At 35.1% G+C, this 23,027-nt stretch overlaps 2 protein-coding genes across 2 annotated transcripts; one reads left to right on the forward strand and one right to left on the reverse strand.

The window, feature by feature from the left end:
• Window positions 1–483: 483 nt before the first annotated feature.
• Window positions 484–13,950, forward strand: LOC142613948 (uncharacterized). The gene is made up of 6 exons (XM_075786473.1): window positions 484–1,087; window positions 3,048–3,134; window positions 8,269–8,430; window positions 8,544–8,630; window positions 8,710–8,781; window positions 11,650–13,950. Exons 1-6 carry the CDS (start codon window positions 812–814, stop codon window positions 13,591–13,593), a joined length of 2,628 nt encoding a protein of 875 aa, XP_075642588.1. The 5' UTR covers window positions 484–811; the 3' UTR covers window positions 13,594–13,950.
• Window positions 13,951–20,316: 6,366 nt separating this feature from the next.
• On the reverse strand, window positions 20,317–22,110 carry LOC142613957 (uncharacterized). The gene is made up of 2 exons (XM_075786483.1): window positions 21,113–22,110; window positions 20,317–20,538 (listed from the first exon to the last, which is right to left on the reverse strand). The coding sequence occupies exon 1, from the start codon at window positions 21,923–21,925 to the stop codon at window positions 21,119–21,121; it is 807 nt and encodes a 268-aa protein (XP_075642598.1). The 5' UTR covers window positions 21,926–22,110; the 3' UTR covers window positions 20,317–20,538; window positions 21,113–21,118.
• Between the last annotated feature and the right edge of the window lie 917 nt (window positions 22,111–23,027).

Below are 23,027 nucleotides of genomic sequence, written 5' to 3' on the forward strand. Positions count from 1 at the left end.
TTAACAACATCCATATATGTATTTGATAAACACTATTTATGCTCGAGAAAAGCAAAACCCAAGCATTTTGACTCTTATTACTAAAAGTAGAGACACAGAGATCATTCCCAACCAAAAATCATGACTAATCGCATCCAATACACAGTGGAGACCAATAAAGCAAAATTTATTTTATTTAACTTTAAGGTTTGAATTATCCCCATAAATGTCCTCAACCCAAACTCCAAAGTAGGCAAATACCATAAACAACCAAACTCATTATTATTTAAAAAAAAAAAAAAAAAGTCATATACAACAATCAGCTTCTTACTTACACATATCTCTAGCTTAAAATCCAAAACCGATGCTCATACTCCACATCACCACCCTATCATAACTTACTTAAGTTAACCTCAAAATCAAAACCCTCCATTTTCTCCACAAAAAAGAAAAAAGAAAAAAAGAAAAAAAAAACACATCAACCAGAAAAGCCCCAAACTTAAAAAAGCTCTCTCTCTCTCTCTCTCTCTTTCTCTCTTCTTTCTCTTTCAATTTGGACTCACAGGTTTTCAGTTTCTTTCACTCTTTTTCTCTCTCTGTGGAAATCGGACACATCTAAGCAAAAAGTGTCCTTCTCTGCAAAATTTTCCAAACCTCAGGGGGTTTTAAAGAAACTTGCAATCGCCACTCCGATTTCGCACGCAATTTCAAGGAAATCTAGGGTTTTGTGGCCAGATTTCCCATTACATTCGAAGTTCAGTTCATTTCGGATAAGGTACTTCTTGCAATCTCAGCCGTCAGATTGGTCGATCCGTGGGGGTTGGAGGGGGAAATGGACGCTCGAGATTCGTTGTCGCCATCGACGGTCGCTTCTTCTGCTGCTTCTGTTACTGCTACTGCTGCTGCTGCTGCTGCGGCGGCCGCCTCTGCTGCCGTTACCGTTTCTCCGAATCGCGACGGTTCTTCCGGCGGCGCCGAAGACGACGCAGTTTTGTCAGCCGTGGCGGTTCTTGCAAAGGACGCTGCCTTGCACTTCCAGTCCTCCAAGTTCGCCGACTGCGTCGAAGTCCTTAACCAGCTCTTGCTCAAGAAACAAGACGATCCCAAAGTAAACCTTCTCTCTCTCTCTGTCTCGCACTTGCTTTCGCTTTAATTCAAATCTTCATTTCCGGTTTTTTTTTTTTTTTTTTGGAGCTAGGTTTTGCTTGGCGTTGTCGTTTTGATATGGATCGCATAATTGGATATTAGTGTTTGTTTTTGTGAGAAATGCATGTAGGTCGATTTGGTTTTGGATGTGAAGTTCGAGCCTTATGTGGATGTCTTGAGTGAGTGAAAATGGCAGAGATTCGTAAATGAAGTGGTGTTGGTAATCAGTACTCGAAATTTGATAAACAACGAGAAATTCAGGCTGTTAGAAGCGTTTTTTAGTTCGTGTTTCGTTTGAATACTGAGATTTGTATGTGTTTTCGGTTTTATGGTCGGGTTTAGGTTCTGTTGGTGATGGTCATATATTTGGCGTAATTTAATATGTATTGAGTGGAGTGCTTGTACATGTTAACTGAAAACTTGGGTGAGAATGAACAAAATTACTATCAAGCACAAACATAAGGATTTATGGAGAAAGCATTAGCGAGGAGGATCATTTGTGGCAAATGTCATAAGGATTTATTGGGTTTGTCTATTTGTCTATGTCGGCAAAAGAGGGGGATCAATATCTATAAAAGAGTAGGGTAATTAAAAGCATTATTATCAACCTCTTAGCTTTTTATGTAGAATGGCATATGGCTGTCTGGCACACCCTCTAACCCCTAATTTTGTTTGAGGAGTTCTTATATGCATTTTATTGACGAACCATCCCAAATGATTTATACTGTTTAGGGATCCCATAACATTGCTAAGAGGGGTTGAATGTAATGATGAGCCCATAAAGTACTAGACAGACACCAGTACAATCACAACAATTTTAGACTGTCTTCCTATAGATACTGTGGTAGCATTTTGAGTAAATGAACATTTAGTTGGTCTAGGTTTCTAATACAATTAGCCTGCTACTGTAGGCATTAGGAAGGCATAATCTTTGTGGTTTGTTTTTTTGATAATTAGATAGTTGGGGGAGGGGGGATTTGAATCCTGGATGTTTCCGTTGGAAACACCAAGAAGTGCCAATTGAGATTCTAGGCTCTTTAGAACCTTAGTAGATTGGCTGTCAGCTTTGAGAAACCAATCATTCTCTTCCTTTCTTGAATTTCTTGATTTATGTAATATTTGTACTTGATTTGTTTGACCCCTGTACACTTCCTGTGTACTAGGGTGTCTGTTTTTATATGTCAATAAATCTTATTACTTATTAAAAAAAAAAAGCTTCCACTAATGGTATTATCCATTCCAAATATTAAGCTGGTTCCTTTTTGTAGAGGAATAGCTGATTCTTCCTTGAAAGCAAAAATCTCCACTATGGTTATTACTTGGCTATTTGTTGTTTTCTATGATTAAAAAACAGATTAGGTTTATTTATTTATTACAGAGGAATGTCTATTTGGTAAATAATTAGAGAATATATAATATGAAGCAGAATTGGTTCTATTAGTAATCTACAATTATGTCAAGCGTTCTGTTTTAGAGTATGTCCCCCCCCCCCCCCTTCCCAACGAACAAGTTCAGTAAATTGAAGGATTTTCTTACAATTCTAATTGTTAAATTCTGATGAAAGTCAATTTTTTTTTACCAAGACTGCCGTACAAAATTGTAAAGTTTTAACATGATTTTTGTATGGCTTGGGACTAATTTGATACAAGCCTCTTGATTGAATTTTCTGTTTATATGAAATTTTAAGTTTTGTGTGTAATCCAGATTCAAATCTTTTGTAAGCATTTCTGTCAAACTGTGGATCACACTTGTAATCATATTAGCAGACACAGACATAACAAATATTATGCTACTTTTTGACTTCCATGGATTATGGGATTGCTTACGTCATTCTTAGCTGCAGGATTTATTTATATATTTTTGATAAGTTTTTTAGCTGTAGGATTTATGCTTTCAAATCTTATGGGTATCTTTTTTTATAGGTTATTCATAATATTGCAATTGCCGAATACTTTCGTGATGGTTGTTCAGATCCAAGGAAGTTGCTTGAAGTACTTAATAATGTCAAGGTACGTATCCTTTTCCCTTTTCTCCTTGTTATATATATGGATGTCAGTTTTATGCTAGTATATGGTCATTTAGTATGGTCATGAACAAAGGCGTGAGCATTAAGCACATTGTGCAATTCCTTACCAATTAAGTCCTTTACAGAAAATTAATACGTTATACTGTGATGTTAACTTCTTTTCACTCTAGATTCCCTTATATCATGTGATATTTTCTCTTTATGATAGATGGAAATATCAAACTAACAAGGACATTGAGATTTTGTATGTACTTTCATGAGCAGGGAAAAATTATAGGTGGAGACCACCAAGAAAAGGTGTAAATTCTTGGAAAAATTTGTAGGCATGATATGCGGAAATTTGAACCAAACATAAATATAAACTTAGTAATTATTTTTCGTGTGAAGGAGCTAAGTGGAGAGTTTGTTGCGTGGAACAGGGCCAAAAAAAGAAACGAATTGATTGGCTCTAAAAAAAATTTGGTTTTGGGCCACGAGACCATCAAGATAGAAACTATAGGTGGGGATTTAAAGAATAGATCTCAGGACGGGAGCCAAGGAACCAAGCTTGGGCTAAAATAGTTTTGAAGTGTGCAAGTGTTCAAAAGCCCAAATTGAATTGGCGCAATGGCTTGGATGCAGATTGGTTTCTTGGGTCCTTTACATTTGAAATTCTGTGTAGATTTTGTCAATCTACATAGCTGAACCCTCAAAATTTGCAATTGTAAGTGTGAAGTATGAAAGACCCAAGACTAAGGCTCTATTTGGTCGTGAGGATGGAAAAGTGAGAGAACAAAAAACGTAGGAAGGACAAAAAAGTGGATGGATAGAAAATGTTTTAATTTCCCTCATATGTGTTTGGTAGAGAGGATGGAAAATTTGCTTTGAATAAATTTTCTATTATACCCTTATTATATAAAAAAAAATGATAGAAAAAATTGTAATTATAAGGGATAAAATAGTAAATTCTATGTACAAAACATTTTCTCTCCATCTTTTCCCCCCCAATTTGGGAGGATGGTTTTGGTTGGGCTTGGGTGGAAAATTCCATCCTTCCTCATTTCCATCACACCAAACAATGGAGAACTCCCATTTTCCACTCAACCAAATGGACCATAAACATGATAATGTTGGGGTGTCCCATGGGAATCCAATCGAAGGCTAGGCTAGTGGAATTGATGGTGAGTATTGAGCACTGAGCACGCAATCTCTTTCTTGGGCTTCGACGACATGAGGATGACGGTGTTTCTTTTCCTAATCAAGTAGCAACGATGGAAACAAATCTCTAGATGATATTGTCCATGCAAGAGGATTGGTGGGTTGACGACAGCCCACCAAGAGCCTTGTAGCTTAACTGGTTGGCACCTCCTGATATTTCCAATGGAGACATTTAGGATTGAAATCTCTCCTCCCCTATTGTAAGTTGTAACTATGGTTTTAAAAACCGGATTGGACTAGCCGGTTTAACTGGGAACCTGGCACCAATCCGGTCTGATAAAACCCCTAAAACTGGTTAGAACTGGCCAAAACTGGGAACCGGGACTAAAAAAGTGGTTCCTTGATTTTACCAGTTTTAAAAATCATGGTTGTAACTATTGAATTAAATAAAAAATGGTTTGACAACAACCTGATTGAGTCATTGAGGCTGAGGACAGGGATGGATTTGGTGATGACATGCCTAGTTGCCTAGAAGTGATGACTTGAATGGGTAAAGAAGTGCTAGTGTTTTGGTCCTTGGGTAGGGGTGAGATATTCTTAGAAATTTCAGGATTGGACATGGTACTCTTTAGAAGATCCTTTGATGCAAGTCCCTCAGCTGCGTTGCAGGGCAACACAGTGGTGATGTATGATGTTTCAAGCACCGAAGTTGACTAGGTAAGAAATGTATTAATAGATTTAGTAAATTCTTGGGAACTTCTTTTGAGGTAAGAGGAAGTCATGATTTGAGAACATGAAGAGCACTTCACCAACGAGATAAGTAAACAAGTCTAAGATGAATTGGCAAAGGTATAAGGGACCCAAAGAATTTGATTTCTTTAATAAATTACTAGAAAAAAGGAGCAGTGAATGAATATCCTAGCATGTGAATAACTTGTAAAATACTAAGATGTCCATGATATGAATGATGGGGATAAACAACAGAGAACTAAAAGTCTACTAAGAGATTGGAGAACAGATATGGTATGCCTTCTAGCAACCAGGATGGGAATAATAAGTAGGGAGACTGTGAGAAGCTAGGGGAACCAGTTTTGATAGGTCTTTAAGTACATTGGGGGCTGTAATAGGTACCTTGGTATTATGGGACAAAAGGGTAGTAGACAAACTAGAAGAGTCAGTGGGTGATCACACAGTTACCTGCAAATACAACTATGTTTCTGATGGTTTTTGTGTGGTCTTTTTTTGGTGTCTATGGTCCCATTGTAGATGGGGAAAGACGCGATTTATAGGAGGACTTTTTAACAGCTGGTGCGATCTTCCCATGGTGCACAGCAGGAGATTACAACACTGATTGTTTCCCTAGTAAACAAGCGGGAGCAGATAGGGCCTGCACAAGTATGTGTGATTTTTCAAACGTCAAGACATTCAATAAAAAAAGATTTCTTCTTTTTACCCAATTTTTTTACCCTTATGACACGACATCCAAATAATATTGATTCACCAATTTTTTGAAATTACTGAACATGGTTTGATAAATTTACCTTTGGAAGGAGGGGCTTTTACCTAGTCCAACAACTATGAATCCCTAACAAATTAACCAACAAAAAGAAAAAAAATGAACTCACCTTGTGGTCCTTGGTGGAAGGGTATGGAGCATGCTTAAGTGGGTCTTGAAGAAGTCCTTCCTCATCATTCCACTCAATTGATGGATCATACCTCTTCCCATGAAATGTGAGGAACCTAGGTAGCTCAGGAGGAAGTGCCATGGAAGATAAAAAGATGAAGATTTGAAAAGAGGGTTTCCAAAAATGGGTTTTTCAAAAACACTTAAAAACTTTCTTATTTGTCTAGAATAGGAGTATTTCAGTAATTCAAATCAGAGATTACTTCCTCAAACATTATCAGACCACTTCCAAATACTGGTTGATGCTAATGGCATTAATAGTGGAAAAGTATTGTTTAATGTTGATAACATGTGGCTCAAAATAAAGGGCTTCATGGTAAAGACAATGGTAGAGTAGTTACCATTTTAGTGGGACACCTAGAGTGAACACAAACTGTTGAAAACTGACTTTTGGATTTAGAACAAAGACCTCTATTTTAGTAATTGATTGTGGAGTTATGTGAAGGAGAGGGATGCACTACGTAGCAAGGTAATTGATATCAAATATCGTACTTCCTAGGGTGATTGGCATTCAAATGGCACAGGGAGGTTTGTGGAGTGAGCTTATGAAACGTGATAGATGTGGTTGGGACAGCTTTCTTAAATTTGTAAGATTTGAAGTGGAAGATGACACCAAGTATTTTTTTTTTGGCATGATAAATGGAATGGAGATTTAACTTTGGAGGAAAAATTTTCTTGAGCTCTTAATTATTGCAAGGAATAGAGATGCTTGAGTTGCAAACTCCATGGATTGCTCAAATGGAGCTATCCATTGGAACCCTTTAATTTTTAGGCCAGTTCAGGATTGGGAAATGAAAACTATGGAATACTTTTTGGATGATCTTTATTCTACTAAGGTTAGGCAGGAAGGAACAGAAAAATCGTTTGTCACTCCTCAAAGAAAATGGATTCTAGGTTTAAAGCTATTTTTAGATGTTGCATTCAGAGGGTAAATGGGTTTCCCTTGGAAAAACATCTGGAAAGTTTGAGCTTCATTACAGGTAGCATTCTTCACTTGGACTATTGCTCTTGGGAAATTTTTTGACAGTGGATAACTTGAGAAGTTGATGGACTGGTGTTGTGTGTAACGCCAAACGGGTGAATCTGTGGACCATTTAATTATGCATTGTTCAATAGCATGTGAAATACGGACACTGATCTTCTGTCTCTTAGAGATTAGTTGGGCAATACTGAATTCAGTAGTTGATCTCTTGGGCAACGGGATAGGGATTCTTGGCAAACAGGCTTCTGGTGAGATTTTTGGAAGTCAGAACCAAAGTATTAAATTACCAATGTTCTTAATATGGACCATTTGGAAAGAAAAGAATAGACCTACTTTATTTCATTTTTTATTCAATCCTTCTAAAGTTCAGCAGCGCTTCTTCAAATATATTATTCTTTTTGCTGGGTTAGATTAGAAGATTTCATGATTTGGAGTTCCCTATATGAATATACTCTCCTTTTGCAAGTTGTTTAAAAGTGCTACATCCAAGTCTGCTAGGTCTATTTTGCACAGTATTTGATGTTTGATATATAATATAATGGCATTGATCCTTTTTTTTATAAGTAATAAACTTCATTGAAATTGAAAAAGGACGAAAAGATAAAAACAGGGCACACATGCAGTGTGCTAAGAGACAACAAAGGAAAAACTAAACAGTAATGAAGGTACAAAAATAAAGCATGTCAGGTAGAGACATTCAGGCTAATGTAAACATATGTTCTTCCCTTCTGATAATTATTGTCTCATTTTTATCCTTTCCTCCATTTTGTCCATTGATATTGAATTTCTGTTGTGGGAAAAGTCAAAACAAGGAGGAAAACAAACGTACCTTATGCAGATCAGGCTTGTATATTGAACAGTTATGTTCTTTAGCCTTGTAGTTTTGTGTTTGTTAGTTATGACATGGCTATTACATTGTTACATCAAGCATGCCAATACAAATGGGCTGTTTGCAATTTTCGAACCATGATTACTTTCATCCTCTTTTGCAGTCATGTTATCTATCTATGGATGGCCAATAAATAAGCCATTATTCATGATTTTATTTATTGGCTGAAAGATATTCTGCTGCTGGCCCCAAGTTGTCTAGACTGTGAAAGTTACTAAGATCATATTATTACTTGTTTTTCTTGTCCTCACAGAACATTCTCTTATGAAAATTAGAGCTATTGAGATAACTTATCAAAAAAATGTCACTGTAATAATTATGGTTCTGTAACTTTATATTCTAGATTTTTAAGATTGCTAGTTGATGGTTTTATCTTTGTTTTATTTTTGGTCATTCATTGTTTCTTTTTGTTGTTATTGGTTCAGAAGAGAAGTGAAGTGCTTGCTTGTGCATCTGGAGAGCAGGTGGAGGCTGTTAGCAATCTTGGGAATAAAGTTATTTCTGGGTCTAAAGGAAGTAGTGCTGCAAATAGTGCCAGTATTGTTTATACGGATGAATTTGACACTTCTGTGGCAATCCTAAACATTGTATGTTTTTGTTATGTCTATAAGTGAATATGTTGGAGACTGCTGAAGGGTAATTCATCTGTCTTATTTTTTGCTTGAATTGACATGCTTGTCTTGAAATTGGTCTTATCTAGGCGGTTATCTGGTTCCATCTTCATGAATATGCAAAGGCATTATCAGTTTTGGGGCCTTTGTATCAAAATATTGAACCAATAGATGAGGTATGATAATTATTACCTATGGTTTTCTTTTTGCTGTTGTAATCCTGTGTTAAATCCTTTTCTATATATTTATACGCAGACGACAGCTCTTCATATTTGCCTCTTGTTGCTAGAAGTTGCACTGGCATGCCATGATGCTTCAAAATCTGCTGTAAGTTCTATTTTTTAATAATTTATCTAGTTGCTTCATTCAAGATTTTGCATGATGTTCTCAAATGTTTAACTTGCTATAAGGATAGTATGGTATTATCGGACAAGGAGTGAATGCTGAACTTAAGCATTGTATGTCATGGGTAAGTTGGCCTCCTGTCATGGCTGTAATGAGATGGAACTTTGCTAATGTTGAACATCTAAAACAAATTACTTTAACCTTTTGGTTGGAGTTTGTGTTCTTATCCTTGGGATCAGGGAGTGTCATAGACCCTAGTGAGATGAAATGTAGACTGAAATATATGATGTGTTGTGGCTTTTTGTTTGTAAACTTTTAGGGAATATACATATTTTTGTCCACAAATATACATGGATGTCTGATTTAGTTCTTGAAGTTAGAAAGTTGCAATCAAGTCCTCAAATGATGTGAAAAGTCACCATTAGATTAATGCTATTTTGGTTGGAAATGTCTAGGCAGAAATGGCTGTTGGGTTAAAGAAAAAGGAGAAACAAGAGATTGAAAAGGTTCCCTTTTTTTGAAGGGGAGGGGGAGGTTGTGTGTGTGTGTTTTTGGGATTATTTCTAATAAGACACATCATTGCTTTCTTAGGTGAGGTAAGTGCAAATATTTAAGTGCAATTCCATTAGCAATCAACTGCCACCTAAGAATTTTATATGACATATCATCAATTTCTGTTAGTTCGATTGTCAGAAAGAGAGTTCCAATTTTTAAATTATTTATGGACTTGATTGCAAACTTTTAAATTTTAGAGACTAAATTGGAAATTCAGCTATTTGTCAGGGACTAAAATAAGTGTTTTCCTAAATTTTTATAAAAAGTAATGTGTCTGTGTGTGTATTTTAAGGTCCATTACTTCCAGTTATATTATATCAAGAAACTCATACAACATATTCAATATGTACAATTTAGAACTAGTTTCTTCAAATGGAATGATTCAATCATTCTAATGAGCTCCTTCATCATGCCACTTCCATTACTAAGTGGTGCTTATTGTTTCCAGTACGGTTTTGCTAATTCAAGGGATCACTCTCCATATCACCACACTTTGACAATCTACCCAACTAGCCTTGCCATAACACTCTTTGGCATAATCCAATGAACCCCGAAGAGAGAAAAAACCATGCTCCAAAGCTCTCGAGCAGCAGGGCAATGGAGAAGTAGATGATTAGTAGTATCCCCATATCTCTTACACATGCAGCATCAGTCTATAATAATTATTCAACGCTTCCTGAGGTTATCAACAGTTAGAAATTTCCCCAAAACTGCTGTCCAAAGTAAGAAACTGATGTTAGTTGGAGCTTTAGGTTTCCACAAACTCCTCCAAGGAAAGGAGCAAAGGGGTGTGGATGCAACGTTTTATAATGGGATTTAACCTCAAAGGAATTCCATGAAGAAGGATTCCATTAACAGAAACATACCTGTATTAGAAGAGCCTTCAATGCTGCCCAATGTTAGAATATTATATATGCATATAATTCATAAGGCATTTACAATATTTTGTACTTAAAATTTGATTTTTTTGGGGGGTGGGGGTTAATCTGTTAATTGTGGTCATTTGTTGGTGTCTTAATGTAGTGTAATTTGGCCTCTGGGTCTATCTTTAATTAGTTTTTTATTTTTAAAAATGATTTTAGTCGCAATTAACTAATTATTGGGGTATGTGTTTCTATCAATTAATTGTGAATTTTTAGAGGTATTTTTGGAAAAAGAGGGGGGGGGGGGAGTGTAATTTGGCCATTAGGTACATCTTTATTCTCTCTCTCTCTCTCTCTTAATTTTTTTATTTATTTGCAAAAGTGATTTAGTGGTAATTATTGGAATTTTGCCTTTAATACTAATGGACTGCATATTCTTCTGAGATATAGAGCATTTCAAAAATGGATAGTATCTCTGAATGTTTTGAGAGACTGATAATTAGAAAGCTTGTGATTGCAAGTGATAACACAACTTTGGTGTAGAAGTTAGATGTCTCAGCTAGTTTTGTGTTTATATATTTTTTTAATCATGTAGAAGTGTTGGCCAAGTAGAGAAGGAGCAATTTCAGCCAGTCAAAGTTTGTCATGTGCCAATGAAATCTAGCTCAAATGGCATATGCTCTATCAGTAAGCATGGTTTGAAGGGTGAAAGTTGTGGGTTTGAAACCCACTGGATGCATGTGTACCTTTAACAATCAAAAAAACAAATTGCCATTTCTTGCTAAATTCTCTCTTCTTCCTCACTAGAAGTTTGCCTTTTTTTCTTTTATAATTGTGCTTGGCCCGAATGACATCTCATATGCCTTCTGGTTTATTTAAAATATGGTATCACTTTCACAACATAATATGGGAGGAACTTAACAAGGGAGAAGTTGAGTTGAGTTTTAAGCGACGTAGAATTCTGAACAACCTAAACCTTGTTATAAAGAATTGCAGAAGACAATATATGCGGCCTCCTTGTAAGGGGCCTGCTTTGTGACTCAAGGTCTTGTGTGTGACTGTTGGATTGGCAAATGAATGTTGTTCTGTTGTGTTTCTAATTTAACTATGTGACTATAACTTGATCAAGTCAGACCACTTTTTTATAAAACTTTCCACAATTTAAATGAAGCTTCTGGCTCTCTCTAGATGTTATGCTAGGTCATTTTAGACAGTTCATGCCATTAATAGGGGCAATGATGACCCAGTCTAGACAGTTCTGATCCAATATGAATATGATGCAAAGCCTTTTTTTTTTTTTTGTTTAATTTGCTGACAGTTTGAATCTGAAAATTTTTGTTATCACAAAAAAGGAAATTCCATGGCATCATTTTCGGTTTGCATATAGCATTCTTAATCCAAAATGGTAACCATTATAATTCTTTTTGTCCAGGATGCATTAATTTATGTGGAAAGAGCTTTTGGTGTAAGTTGCATGAGTCAAGTTGACAATGGAAGCATGGCACAACAACAATCTGCCAACCTAGTTGCAAAATCTTCCTCTTTTCCTAGCAGCTCATTGGCCACGGTTGCCTCAGATTTAGCGTCTAGTGTGATTGCCTCAGAAAATCCTTTAACAAGGACTTTATCAGATGACGCACTCGAATATGAAACTATGCTATCGAAACTGGATATTGGTGGACAGAATGCAGTCAGGCCAGCTGGTCTCTCATCTTCAAATGATCTGTCAAGGACCCCGGTTGATAGGTCATTTACCACTGTTGATTTGAAGCTTAAGTTGCAGCTTTATAAAGTTCGGTTTTTGCTTCTCACTAGGAACCTCAAGCAAGCAAAACGTGAAGTCAAGCATGTTATGAACATTGCACGTGGGAAAGATTCATGCACTGCCCTCCTCCTCAAGTCACAGATTGAATATGCACGTGGCAACCATCGTAAAGCCATCAAGCTGTTGGTGGCATCCAATAATAGGACAGACATGGCAATTTCAAGCATCTTCAACAACAATCTTGGGTGCATTTATTATCAGCTTGGAAAATACCATACATCATCGATATTTTTTTCAAAGGCACTGACTGATACATCCTCTCTTCGGAAAGACAAGCCACTAAAGCTTTCAACTTTCGCACAGGATAATTCTCTTCATATAATATATAATTGTGGTTTACAGTATTTGGCCTGTGGGAAACCAATACTTGCTGCTCGCTGTTTCCAGAAGGCCAGTTTGGTATTCTACAACTGGCCTCTTTTATGGCTCCGACTAACTGAATGCTGTCTGATGGCTTTAGAGAAGGGGCTAGTGAAAACAAGTCGGCCTCTTTCTGAAAGATCAGAAGTCAGAGTCCATGTTGTTGGCGAGGGTAAATGGAGGCAGCTTGTTACAGAAGATGGGATATCAAGAAATGGACTTGTGGATTCTGTTGAAATGGATGATCATATGCTAAGCAACGATGGGCAACCAAAGCTCTCAATGTCCCTTGCTCGGCAGTGTCTCTATAATGCTCTTCACTTACTGAACTGCTCTGAATCGACCCATTCAAAGCCTGATTTGCCCTCCTCGGAGGAAAATGAATCAAGTGAAGTGGCTTCTTCCAAGAACTCAAACCACAAGAACTTAAACAGCATTGAATCCAAAGCATTTTCTGTAACAGTAGGCATAGGTCAGGTTAATGCCAATGGGGATGCAAGAGAACCAAAGGGAGGAACAAGTCAGGAGCTCATACAGAACTCTCTTGCCCATTATGAAGGTATTCGTAGAAAAGAAAATCAGCTGATCAAGCAAGCTGTTCTTGCTAACCTGGCTTATGTAGAGTTGGAGCTGGAAAATCCCATGAAGGCCCTGTCAACTGCAAGGTCTCTCTTGGAACTTCCAGAATGTTCCAGAATTTATGTCTTTCTAGGTCATGTGTATGCAGCAGAGGCACTCTGCCTGCTAAATAAGCCAAAGGAGGCTGCTGAGCATTTGTCAATTTATTTGTCGGGGGGAAATAACTTTGAATTGCCATTCAGCCAAGAGGACTGTGAGCAACTGCGAGTGGAGAGGACCATTGACAGTGAAGAGTTAACTGGAGGATTGGTTACTGCCAAGAATTCTTCCCCTGACGACTCACAAGGTATTGTGTTCCTCAGTCCCGAAGAGGCACGTGCAGCACTTTATGCTAACTTTGCTGCGGCGTCTGCAATGCAAGGCGAGCTTGAGCAGGCCTACAATTTTGCGACTCTGGCACTATCCATATTACCCAACAGTCCGGAAGCCACTTTGACTTCAATTTATGTGGATCTAATGCTCGGTAAGTCAAGAGAAGCTCTTGCCAAGTTAAAGCAGTGTAGTCGCGTTAGGTTCCTCCCCAGTGGCATAACAGTCAATAAATCTTCTTGATGATTTTACTGGTGGTTCTTAATTCGTTATGTCCAGCCCTCTCTCAGCATTAGTTAGCGGGTAGATCAGCAATCCTTCAAGAGGATTTGTAACATATATATAGTTCAATTCAGGGAATAAATTTTTCTGTTCTTTTTTCCTTATAATTTTTCACATCTAGGGTTCATTACTCGGTGGTGGCTGTGTTTTGGTTAGTGCGGATGCCCACCTTTCAGATTTGAGATTTAGTTCGATTCAGATTATTGTGTTTCAGTGGCTAATCCTGATGGTATTAAAGAATATAGAGCATGTGCTTCTCACGAAAGGACTAAAATGATTCATTTTGGATTTGAATTCGAAGTCATATTTTCATATCAAGGCTCTTTCCCTCTCTTTTACCTTTTTGTTCTTTACATTTTTGGATTTGAATTTGAAGTCATATTTTCATACCAAGGCTCTTACCGTTTCTTTTACCTCTTTGTTCTCTACATTTGAAGTGTTGATATCCAGATTATATATATATTTGGTTGAAAGGAGATAGATATATCAAACAAATAGCAGAGAAAACTCAGTCCCAAATTTGAACTGGAAGAACAAACAACCTCACTCGGAGGGCAGAATAAACTAAGTAGTCTACATATAACATATTTGTTATAGCTTGCAACCAATTTATTTGGCTAAAGCATTGGCAATTTGGCACAGAAGTAGGATTTCCTGGCAAGCATGCTTAACACTGAAAATGGATTTACATGCTAAACACTGAATTTATAGTCAAGCTTTCTTCTGAGCAACAAATTGCAGTCTCACAAAAATTGAAAGAGTTCTGCTAAAGCATGCATTACATGCCATTTAAACATGACTTCTTTTTACTGTTTCAACCAACATCGATACATGCTGAAAAATAGATAAAACAGAACTATCGGAGTGAATCGTTTGACCGAGGAAATTGGTCAAACGACTTGGTGATTTGGCTCATTTGAGTCTCGGGTCTCAACGATCGGTTTTGGAAGCTAGTGGCAAGTTTGCCTTCGTCTTCGTGTTTCCTTGGAAGTTGGAATCGTTGATAGGTCATAGCAATTAGAAAACATGCAAATTGTAGTACCTTTAAAAAAAAAAAAGAAAAAAAAAATTTAATGGATTTTACAAATATATGCTCTAAGTGCACACAAGTATACTATTTTTAAAAAAAAATTTATCAAAAATTGAAAAAATTTGACAATTTTTTTTAATTTTTCATAAAATATTTATAAAAGTAGATAGCTTAATGTGTGAGTAGGGCACAAATTAACCGGACTTTTTGATACCTCATGAATCACATTTCATGTTGCACGTGAAGTAGCGTACTTGAGTTCACGTCCACGTACCGCTCATCATAATAATAGAAGGTGACTCAAAAAAAAGAAAAAAAATAGAAGTTGACCAATAGGTCCAGTTCTTTGTAATCTGACCAATAGGTGGATAACATGTAAAAGTTTAATAATACTATGTGAAATAAAAAACTGAGACACTGTTAAATGTGGAGATATAATAGAAAATGTACATTTTGACAAGGGAGAGTATTGATTCACATCTGTTGATGTACACTGTATACACATAATATTCATATTTTCATAGTAACTGTCCACATTTTCTAAGAATGCACATATCTAACACATGGAACTAATAATGTATAAAGTACATAATTTTCAAAAAAAAAATTATAAAGTACATTAATCAGGATGAGATAATCAATATTCTTTTGACAAACCCGTGAATAATCAACCATTTTCCTAATGGATTTGGTTACATAACTACATAATCCTGATGCTACACTGCAAATGGGTAAAGCATTATAAATTAATAATGCATGAATTTCAAAATTTTCAACTGGATCAAATCAAGAAACTGTATAGGAAACAAAGAAACGCATGAATGTACAAGTAAAACCAGCTATGGTTTCTTTTCTTGCAATGATATTGTACATCCAACATGTAGGCGGTTAGTTATTGTATGTACCAAAAGTTCACTTAAAACTTCCTCCATGAATGAACTCATTCGCAGCAATCTGCCGGAGTGGCTCAACCATAAGGCCATTTTGGTAATGGCCTAAGCCCCCAAATGGAAGAAGGCCCCTAGAATAGAATATATTATATCTATATAATACTATTTTCAAATGTTCAATATTTTATAAATACGTTTTACTATGTTTGCATTAGTTTAAAAATATAAAAATTTTCAACCTTTCAAAAATTTTACTCTTCCTTTTCCTTTATATCAAAATTAAAATTAAAATTAATAGTTTTCGAGAAAAATTCATTACTGAAATCTATTGTTCAATAACTAAAGTTCAACATTGCCAAGAGAGATAGTGACCATATAAAATATGATATTTCTCATTATATTTCAATATTTTTCAGAATTAAAAGTTTAAAATATGTTTTATAAATATATGAAATTAGTCCAATTAATGTAATAATTTTTTTTTATTAAAATTCATGTATTAAATTATATAAAAATGTTGAATCCTTTTGTATAATTCATATATCACATATAAAATATAAAGTTATAATACACTTTACATTTGCGTTTGACTCCAAAACATGTTGAGTCAGCCCTAGATTAGGCCATATGTAGGGCCTAATATATATATAAATTTTTTTTTGGTAGACAGTGAATTTGAGCAAGATTTGAAAAGAATATGTTTAAAGCTGGATTGAGGTATTTAATAAAAACAACACTGTTTAGAATTTATAAGTTTTTAAAGCTTTTTATTTAATATTTAAAATACCATGTGCATATGAATCTTCACAGATTGTGGCTATATTTTGCATGAAAGATATTTAGCATGCCAATAATATGGTTAATATTTCATAATTTTGGCATGATCATAGTGGTATTAATACAAAGAAACTAAATCAATTGAGACTAAAATTATTAAAAAAAGCAAATTTCAAATTGATAGCTTTACAAAGAAATGTTTAATGTGTACCACCATTAGGATATTGGAGAAAATTAATAACTTTTCATAAATGGCCTCATGACCTTGATAATCTAGAACTCAACAGTTTATAGAATTCTTCGAAAAACACATTAATGAGCTTATTATCAAGTAACAAGCTCTGTGTTTTCAAGAAAAATAAATTTGAACTCAAGGTTAAATAAACACAATGAGGATTTTTTTATAGATTCAATTTATAAAGGAACATGCTTTATTTTTCAATGAAAATAAATTTAAACTCAAGGTTGAATAAACAAAATGAAGATTTTTTGTTTAGGTTCAACTAGAAAGTTACTCCAAATCTAATCGTATCGTTTAATTTGGACTCAAATTTTTATAATATTACCAGAGGGAGTGTTTTGCAAATCTTTAGTATGGTTTTAGTAGTATAAAGATGATACCTTAATCTCCCATGCACTTGGTTAGATAGTTTTATGTCAAAGTGTCATTTAGAACCCAAGACTACTCCAAGTTTAAAAAAGCTCTCATTACAAAAAATGACCCAATTTTATTTATTTATAATTATTGGGTTAAAAAAAAGGGTTGTGTACTATTTTTTGTACATACAAGAAGACCTCCAAAATAAATTGTATTGATTAAATTAATATCAAAGAGAACCTCCAAAATGAATTGTATATATAGATTAAGTTATTGAAGAGCCCTATAGCTAAAGATCACATCTCTCTTGTTGTAATCATTGAATTATCAGAAAAAAAATTAAGTTATTGTATATTTAAATGTCCTGCGATATTCGATATTTGAGTGTTGAGGGAATTCTATAAGTATACTTGATTGTCTGTAGTGGCAGAGTCACATTTGAGGGCGCACGCGCGCGCGCGCGCGCACACACACACATATATATATATATATATATATTAAAGTGTTAGACATATGAAACGCTTACGACACCCTACGTATATATCAATTACATTTAGGAAAAAGTTAACCAATGCCTAAGGCCAGACATTGGTTTAGAAAAAAAATTTTGATTTTTTTTTTTAATAGTCTTTTATATTTCTATGAAAGTGGTAAGAAATTTTCTTAAAATAGTTCATTAACAAATTCCTTAAGAGTTAAAAGCATCTGTTTGCACATAACAAGACATATGTCATTTTTTTATTGGTGGTCGGATCTCAAGTAGGCTCCAAACATGCTTGGAGCCAAACTTTTTCCTTTTTTATATATTTATAAATAAAATTATTTCTTGGAGCCAAACCTTTTCCTTTTTTTATATATCTATAACTAAAATTATTTCTTTTGAAGTCTGTAATTATCATGAGAAAGTTTAAAGTTATTTACATTAATTTAAATAAGGTCACAATCTCATTAATGAAAAGTTGTATATACTAATTACTTAAATTAATTGGTATACTTATAATGAACACATATCCTAACAATTATTTTAAATAATAAAGAGAAAAAAAGTTTTCGTCTTTACAATTTATTGCTTATAATTTAAATAAAGGTATCTAATTTTACATTATTGTTTATTTTGTATTTGCCTAATGGCTGATTGTTGATTAAAGACAGATTAGAAATATAAAAAATTTGTCAAGTTGAATAAATATATCTGTTGTAGTACATGTACATATTATGTTTTTTTTTTTTTTTGTGTGGGAAAAACACACATATGATGTTATAAAGTACTTAAATAACATTTTAAAAACTGATTTGTAGTATTCTTTTATATTACTATATATATATATATATATAATTTATTCATTACATTTTTATTTTGCTGCCGAAGAGCAAATTCCTGTCTCCGTCATTAATTGTGCCCTTGCTGACGTGAACTATTTTTTTTTGCGAATCGAATAATAATTTTGTTCACTAAAACAAAAAAACTAAAGGTGCATCTCATTTTCAGAGATAGCCCAGTAAGCATTTCTCAGTTGATACACAGTCTTGAATCTTGAAGAAAGATCCAATTTAACATTATTATGCTGTTTACCTTGAAAATGCATAAAATAACAACGGAATCTCTTGTGATATCAATCAAACAACACGAACCCTTCAAATTAACAGGCACCACATGTTTTAATGGGAAGAGACAAACAAAGTACATGTGCCGAGTGCCGTAGGTCCTTACTTTCTAAACTTAAGGTCTTGGGATTTCTCATGTATTTGTTTTCTTATCCCTTCTCCGTCTTTTTCTCAAGTAAGGCAGTACATAGGATAAGGTTTTCAATCTTCAATCCCACAATTTACCTTCACAATGTAAGAACAATAATTTTCCCTACACAATTTTTTCATAATTTTTTTTTTACAGCCAAATTAAGTTTTGGTCACTACTAATAGACAATAAAGAGATATTAATCATAAACTTATGTAAAAATCAGTAACTATTTTTTAAAATTATTATTATAAAAAACTTATAAAAAATTGTTTTGTATGTGATATTACTAATGTTAAAACTCTTCTTTCTGTGGGTGATAGCTACCAATTAGTCATTAGGATTTTGTTTTTTCAGACAGGAACGTACTTGCGTTAAAGTGAAACCCTAGGGAAAATGATAAGACATTAATGTTGCAAAAGAACAGTGTGTAGTGCGTGGGGTCTAGTTCGTGCTTTTCAAGTGAACCCTACCTAGTATATATGCTTTTGCTACTGACTACTCGATTAAAGCTCAATGTTATTCTTCAAGCGTGGTCCACCAATTTATCAGACTTTGCAATCAAGATATATACGAAATGAAGATCGTGTACACGATCTTCCTTTCGTATATATCTTGATGGTTGCTACATTTGTTATAAAAGGTTGTAAAAAAATAGGTTGTACATTGAAACTCTATGAACTACATATTTGTATACTTTCCTAAAGCATTGAAACATTACTGTGTGCTTCAAGATTTTCCATTAAATTTGGGGTTAGGCTTCAAAAGTGGTTTAAGTCCAGCGTTCACAGTAAAGTTGAAGGCTTGGTAAAGAAAAAAACAAGTTGGAGATCAAATATATTTTGTAAAGTTACAGGCATGCTTTAGAATATGGAGTTTCTCTGTCACTTGAAGTGATGGAAAAAGTTGCACTCTTGGCAAAGGTGATGTGTCCAACAATATTAATTTATACTCAATCTCTCACTTTTAGGGTAAATGTAACACTTTAAGAATGATGGAATTTCTCAACGCCCATTGGAAATCACAAAACCAGAATCTCTCTTCTCTCTCTCTCCAATTATATGGTGTTCAAATAAGAAAAATTATCTCGTGTGTACTGAGTCTAAGCTGGCACCAACCACATATGGGAATGGAGCATATGCACTTAGGACAAAAATATCTCCTCCTCTCCGATTACATGCATGGTGTTTTAAAATGAGAAAAATTATTGTGTACCGCGTACACATTGGCTCTAATTATAATGGGTATGAGTCACATGCAGTCAGAACTTAGAAAACACAATATCTAAGATGATAGATTAGGTTGATTCCGAGCTAGCTATGAACTTACCAAATCAAGAAGATCCCCTTGTTCAAGCTCAACAAATCTATTAATTGCACAAAACCGCCACTCTTTTAAGATTTGCTTCACTTTTTTACTATAAAGAGCCTTATACCTTAATTTAGAAATAATTATCATATGGAAGATATCTTTTGATCGAGATTCAAATTATAATTCTCATGCGAGGATTCCATCTCGCAGTTATTATTAATCTAAGGCTCACTACTTTTCTCTTCTATTTTATTTTTATTTTTTAGGCTCACTACTCTTAGTATACAATAAATGTAATACAAGATGATATACAACAAGGAGAGAGACCGATAAAGAATTGAAATTTGAGACGAAAAAAAAGCATCTTTGATTGCTTCCTTGCTTAATTAAGAATTTAAGACAAAAACACACATGCAACAATCGCTTAATTTAAAAATAAATGTTGTACAATTTCGCCAAACTAGAATACCAATCAACAAAAGCATAAGATTCTCGGAAGAGAGAGAGAAGGAAGGTCGACATCCTCTCATGTCGATCTTGTCAGTCCAGCCATCAATCTAGCAACCTGCAATCCAGCAATTACGACATCCAATGAGCCAAATTTTCCTAATTTTCCCATATCCAAAGAAATAATACATATGCATGCTATTAGCAAATAACATTTGAATGGTTGGATATTTCAAGGAATGACTAAATTGGCTAAACTATAGCTTCACTATTTACAAATGCACTATATTCAACCTTAAAAAAAAGGGTCATTGTCTTTTCTTTTCTAGTTCAGATTATGAGTTAGTGAGTGCGTAAATTGCCTCACATTTTTAGCTCTCATACATTATAAAAATCATAAGCGTACCAATGTTTAGTCAAGCTAGCTAATACACTTCCTTTTTAGGATTATAAGCACAAGTAATTAATTAAGTTAATTACCATCATTTTCAAATGCTATATCTACAAATATTAATATGAATAAACTATTCCGTACAATGTAAAAGAAGAATTTCCCTTGATATGAAGCAGAAATAAAGCATTTGCAATGAATTTACTCCTCCTAAGTCCTAATAGTGATGAAGCCCATGAACATGCGGAAAAAGCTTAAGGGTTATCTACAGTTTCGAGATAGATAAAGTGCAGTACTTAACTTGTTTCTACAGAGAACAGGTGTAACCAGGAGGAGGTGTCTTCCCACAAGTTATAAGGAGCTGAAGTGCTAGTGGGACATAGATGTTAAGGTTGAGAAGCTTGAGCTTGAGAGTGGTGCACAAGCAAACTGCAGCTTCTAGCTCAACAAGACCTGCCAGTACTGGACAACACTCATTAACCACTGGATCCCCAAGCCCAATGTGAACCAACCCACCTAGAAGATCCACGCATGCACCTAGTTTCAATGTGTCAATGGGGCATGTTTGGGCCGTTCCTGGTGGCGGTGGACATGGCGTGCCACTTGGTGGCTTGGTCACTGGAGGTACTGTCACTGGAGGAACTGTAATTGGAGGGACTGTAACTGGAGGGAGAGTCACAGGTGGTTTCACAATGGGAGGGAGAGTCACTGGTGGGTTTACTATTGGGGGTAGAGTAACTGGTGGCTTTACAATTGGGGGTAGAGTAATTGGGGGTTTTACTATAGGGGGTAGAGTCACTGGTGGTTTTACTATAGGGGGTAGAGTCACTGGTGGTTTTACTATTGGGGGAAGAGTCACTGGTGGTTTAATGGGAGGGACTGTCACTGGGGGCAATGTGATTGGGGGCTTGACAACGGGTGGAGTGATGGGGTGTTTGGGATTCTTTACCTTTGGTGGCCTTGTTACTTTGGGTGGCCTTGGTTTCCTGGGTGTGTTGTGCTTTGGGGGCTTGCCACCACCACAGTATCCACAGCCAAGAATGGGGGTGACTGAGGAGATGAAGAGCATGCAAATGAGCAAGAGAGCAGAGATCTGAGAGGATTCCATTTTCATGGGGTTATAAGTCTCTCTTTGGAACAAAGAGAGAAATATAGAGTGGTGATTTTTTTTTGTAGAGGAAAGAGGGTGCTATATAGGCATAGTGAGGTTTGCAAGAAAACAAGAACCCTAGAAGCATATCACGTGAACACAAGGGAGCTCGCTAGCCTCAAAAGGCAGATGCCAAACTTTGCTAGTTGGCAACTACCATACAAATGCATGAATCCATATGGATATATGTTCATGTGCTATTATACTTTTTTCCATCATTAACATCATCTTTCGTCGTTTCCATTTGATTGAGGAAGAGACGCTCATAAAAAATAACAAAGAAAAAAAATTGAGGAAGAGACTTCATTAACGCTAACATGCATGGTTTTTGGTGGAGGAAACTCGATCTATGCTCATCCACCTTTAGTCACCTTCTCTAATTGGTAGGGCGGGCCATGTTTAAAAACTTTGGCTATTGTTGTTCTAGCAACACCATGTTTTAAATAAATTCTTATAAATAAAATTTTTAATTTATGATATTGATGTTGGTTTCATTTTATGATATATGATTATTCTTTATCATCAAGTCTAAGGGTTGTCAATGGGCTAAACTGGGCTGGCCCATTTTTACTTGGCCCGTGTGGGTTCCAATTAATCCCATATGATTATAATAGATTATATCAGTTGAATTAATTGAAACCCACATTTGAAAATAGACTTAACTAAAATAACTTGTGCAATGCACAAAAAAGTTTAACAATTTTTTTTTTTACCACCGCATACTCTCGGTGCAATGGTCACTTTATAAGTATAAGTGCTTGTGGGGCGTGGGGGGTAAGGGCTGGGGTTTAAGTCTCTACGAAGGAGACTCACACACATATATACTTAGATTAGGCTAGAGTAGAATTTATATCTTGTATAAATTTTTTCTTTCTTTGCCTAAAATATAAATTAATAAATATGATAGTTATTAATATTAATTTTTTATGATTGTATTTATATGGAAATGTCTATTTTAACATTTTAAAAAAAAATATGCAATGTGACAATTTCTAATGGATGGTTAAATATGGTATAAAATCTAAATTTAATTAAAATTTATATATTAAATAATAACATGTAAAAT

Source organism: Castanea sativa, chromosome 1, assembly GCF_040712315.1.
Source record: "Castanea sativa cultivar Marrone di Chiusa Pesio chromosome 1, ASM4071231v1".
Classification (NCBI taxonomy): domain Eukaryota; kingdom Viridiplantae; phylum Streptophyta; class Magnoliopsida; order Fagales; family Fagaceae; genus Castanea; species Castanea sativa.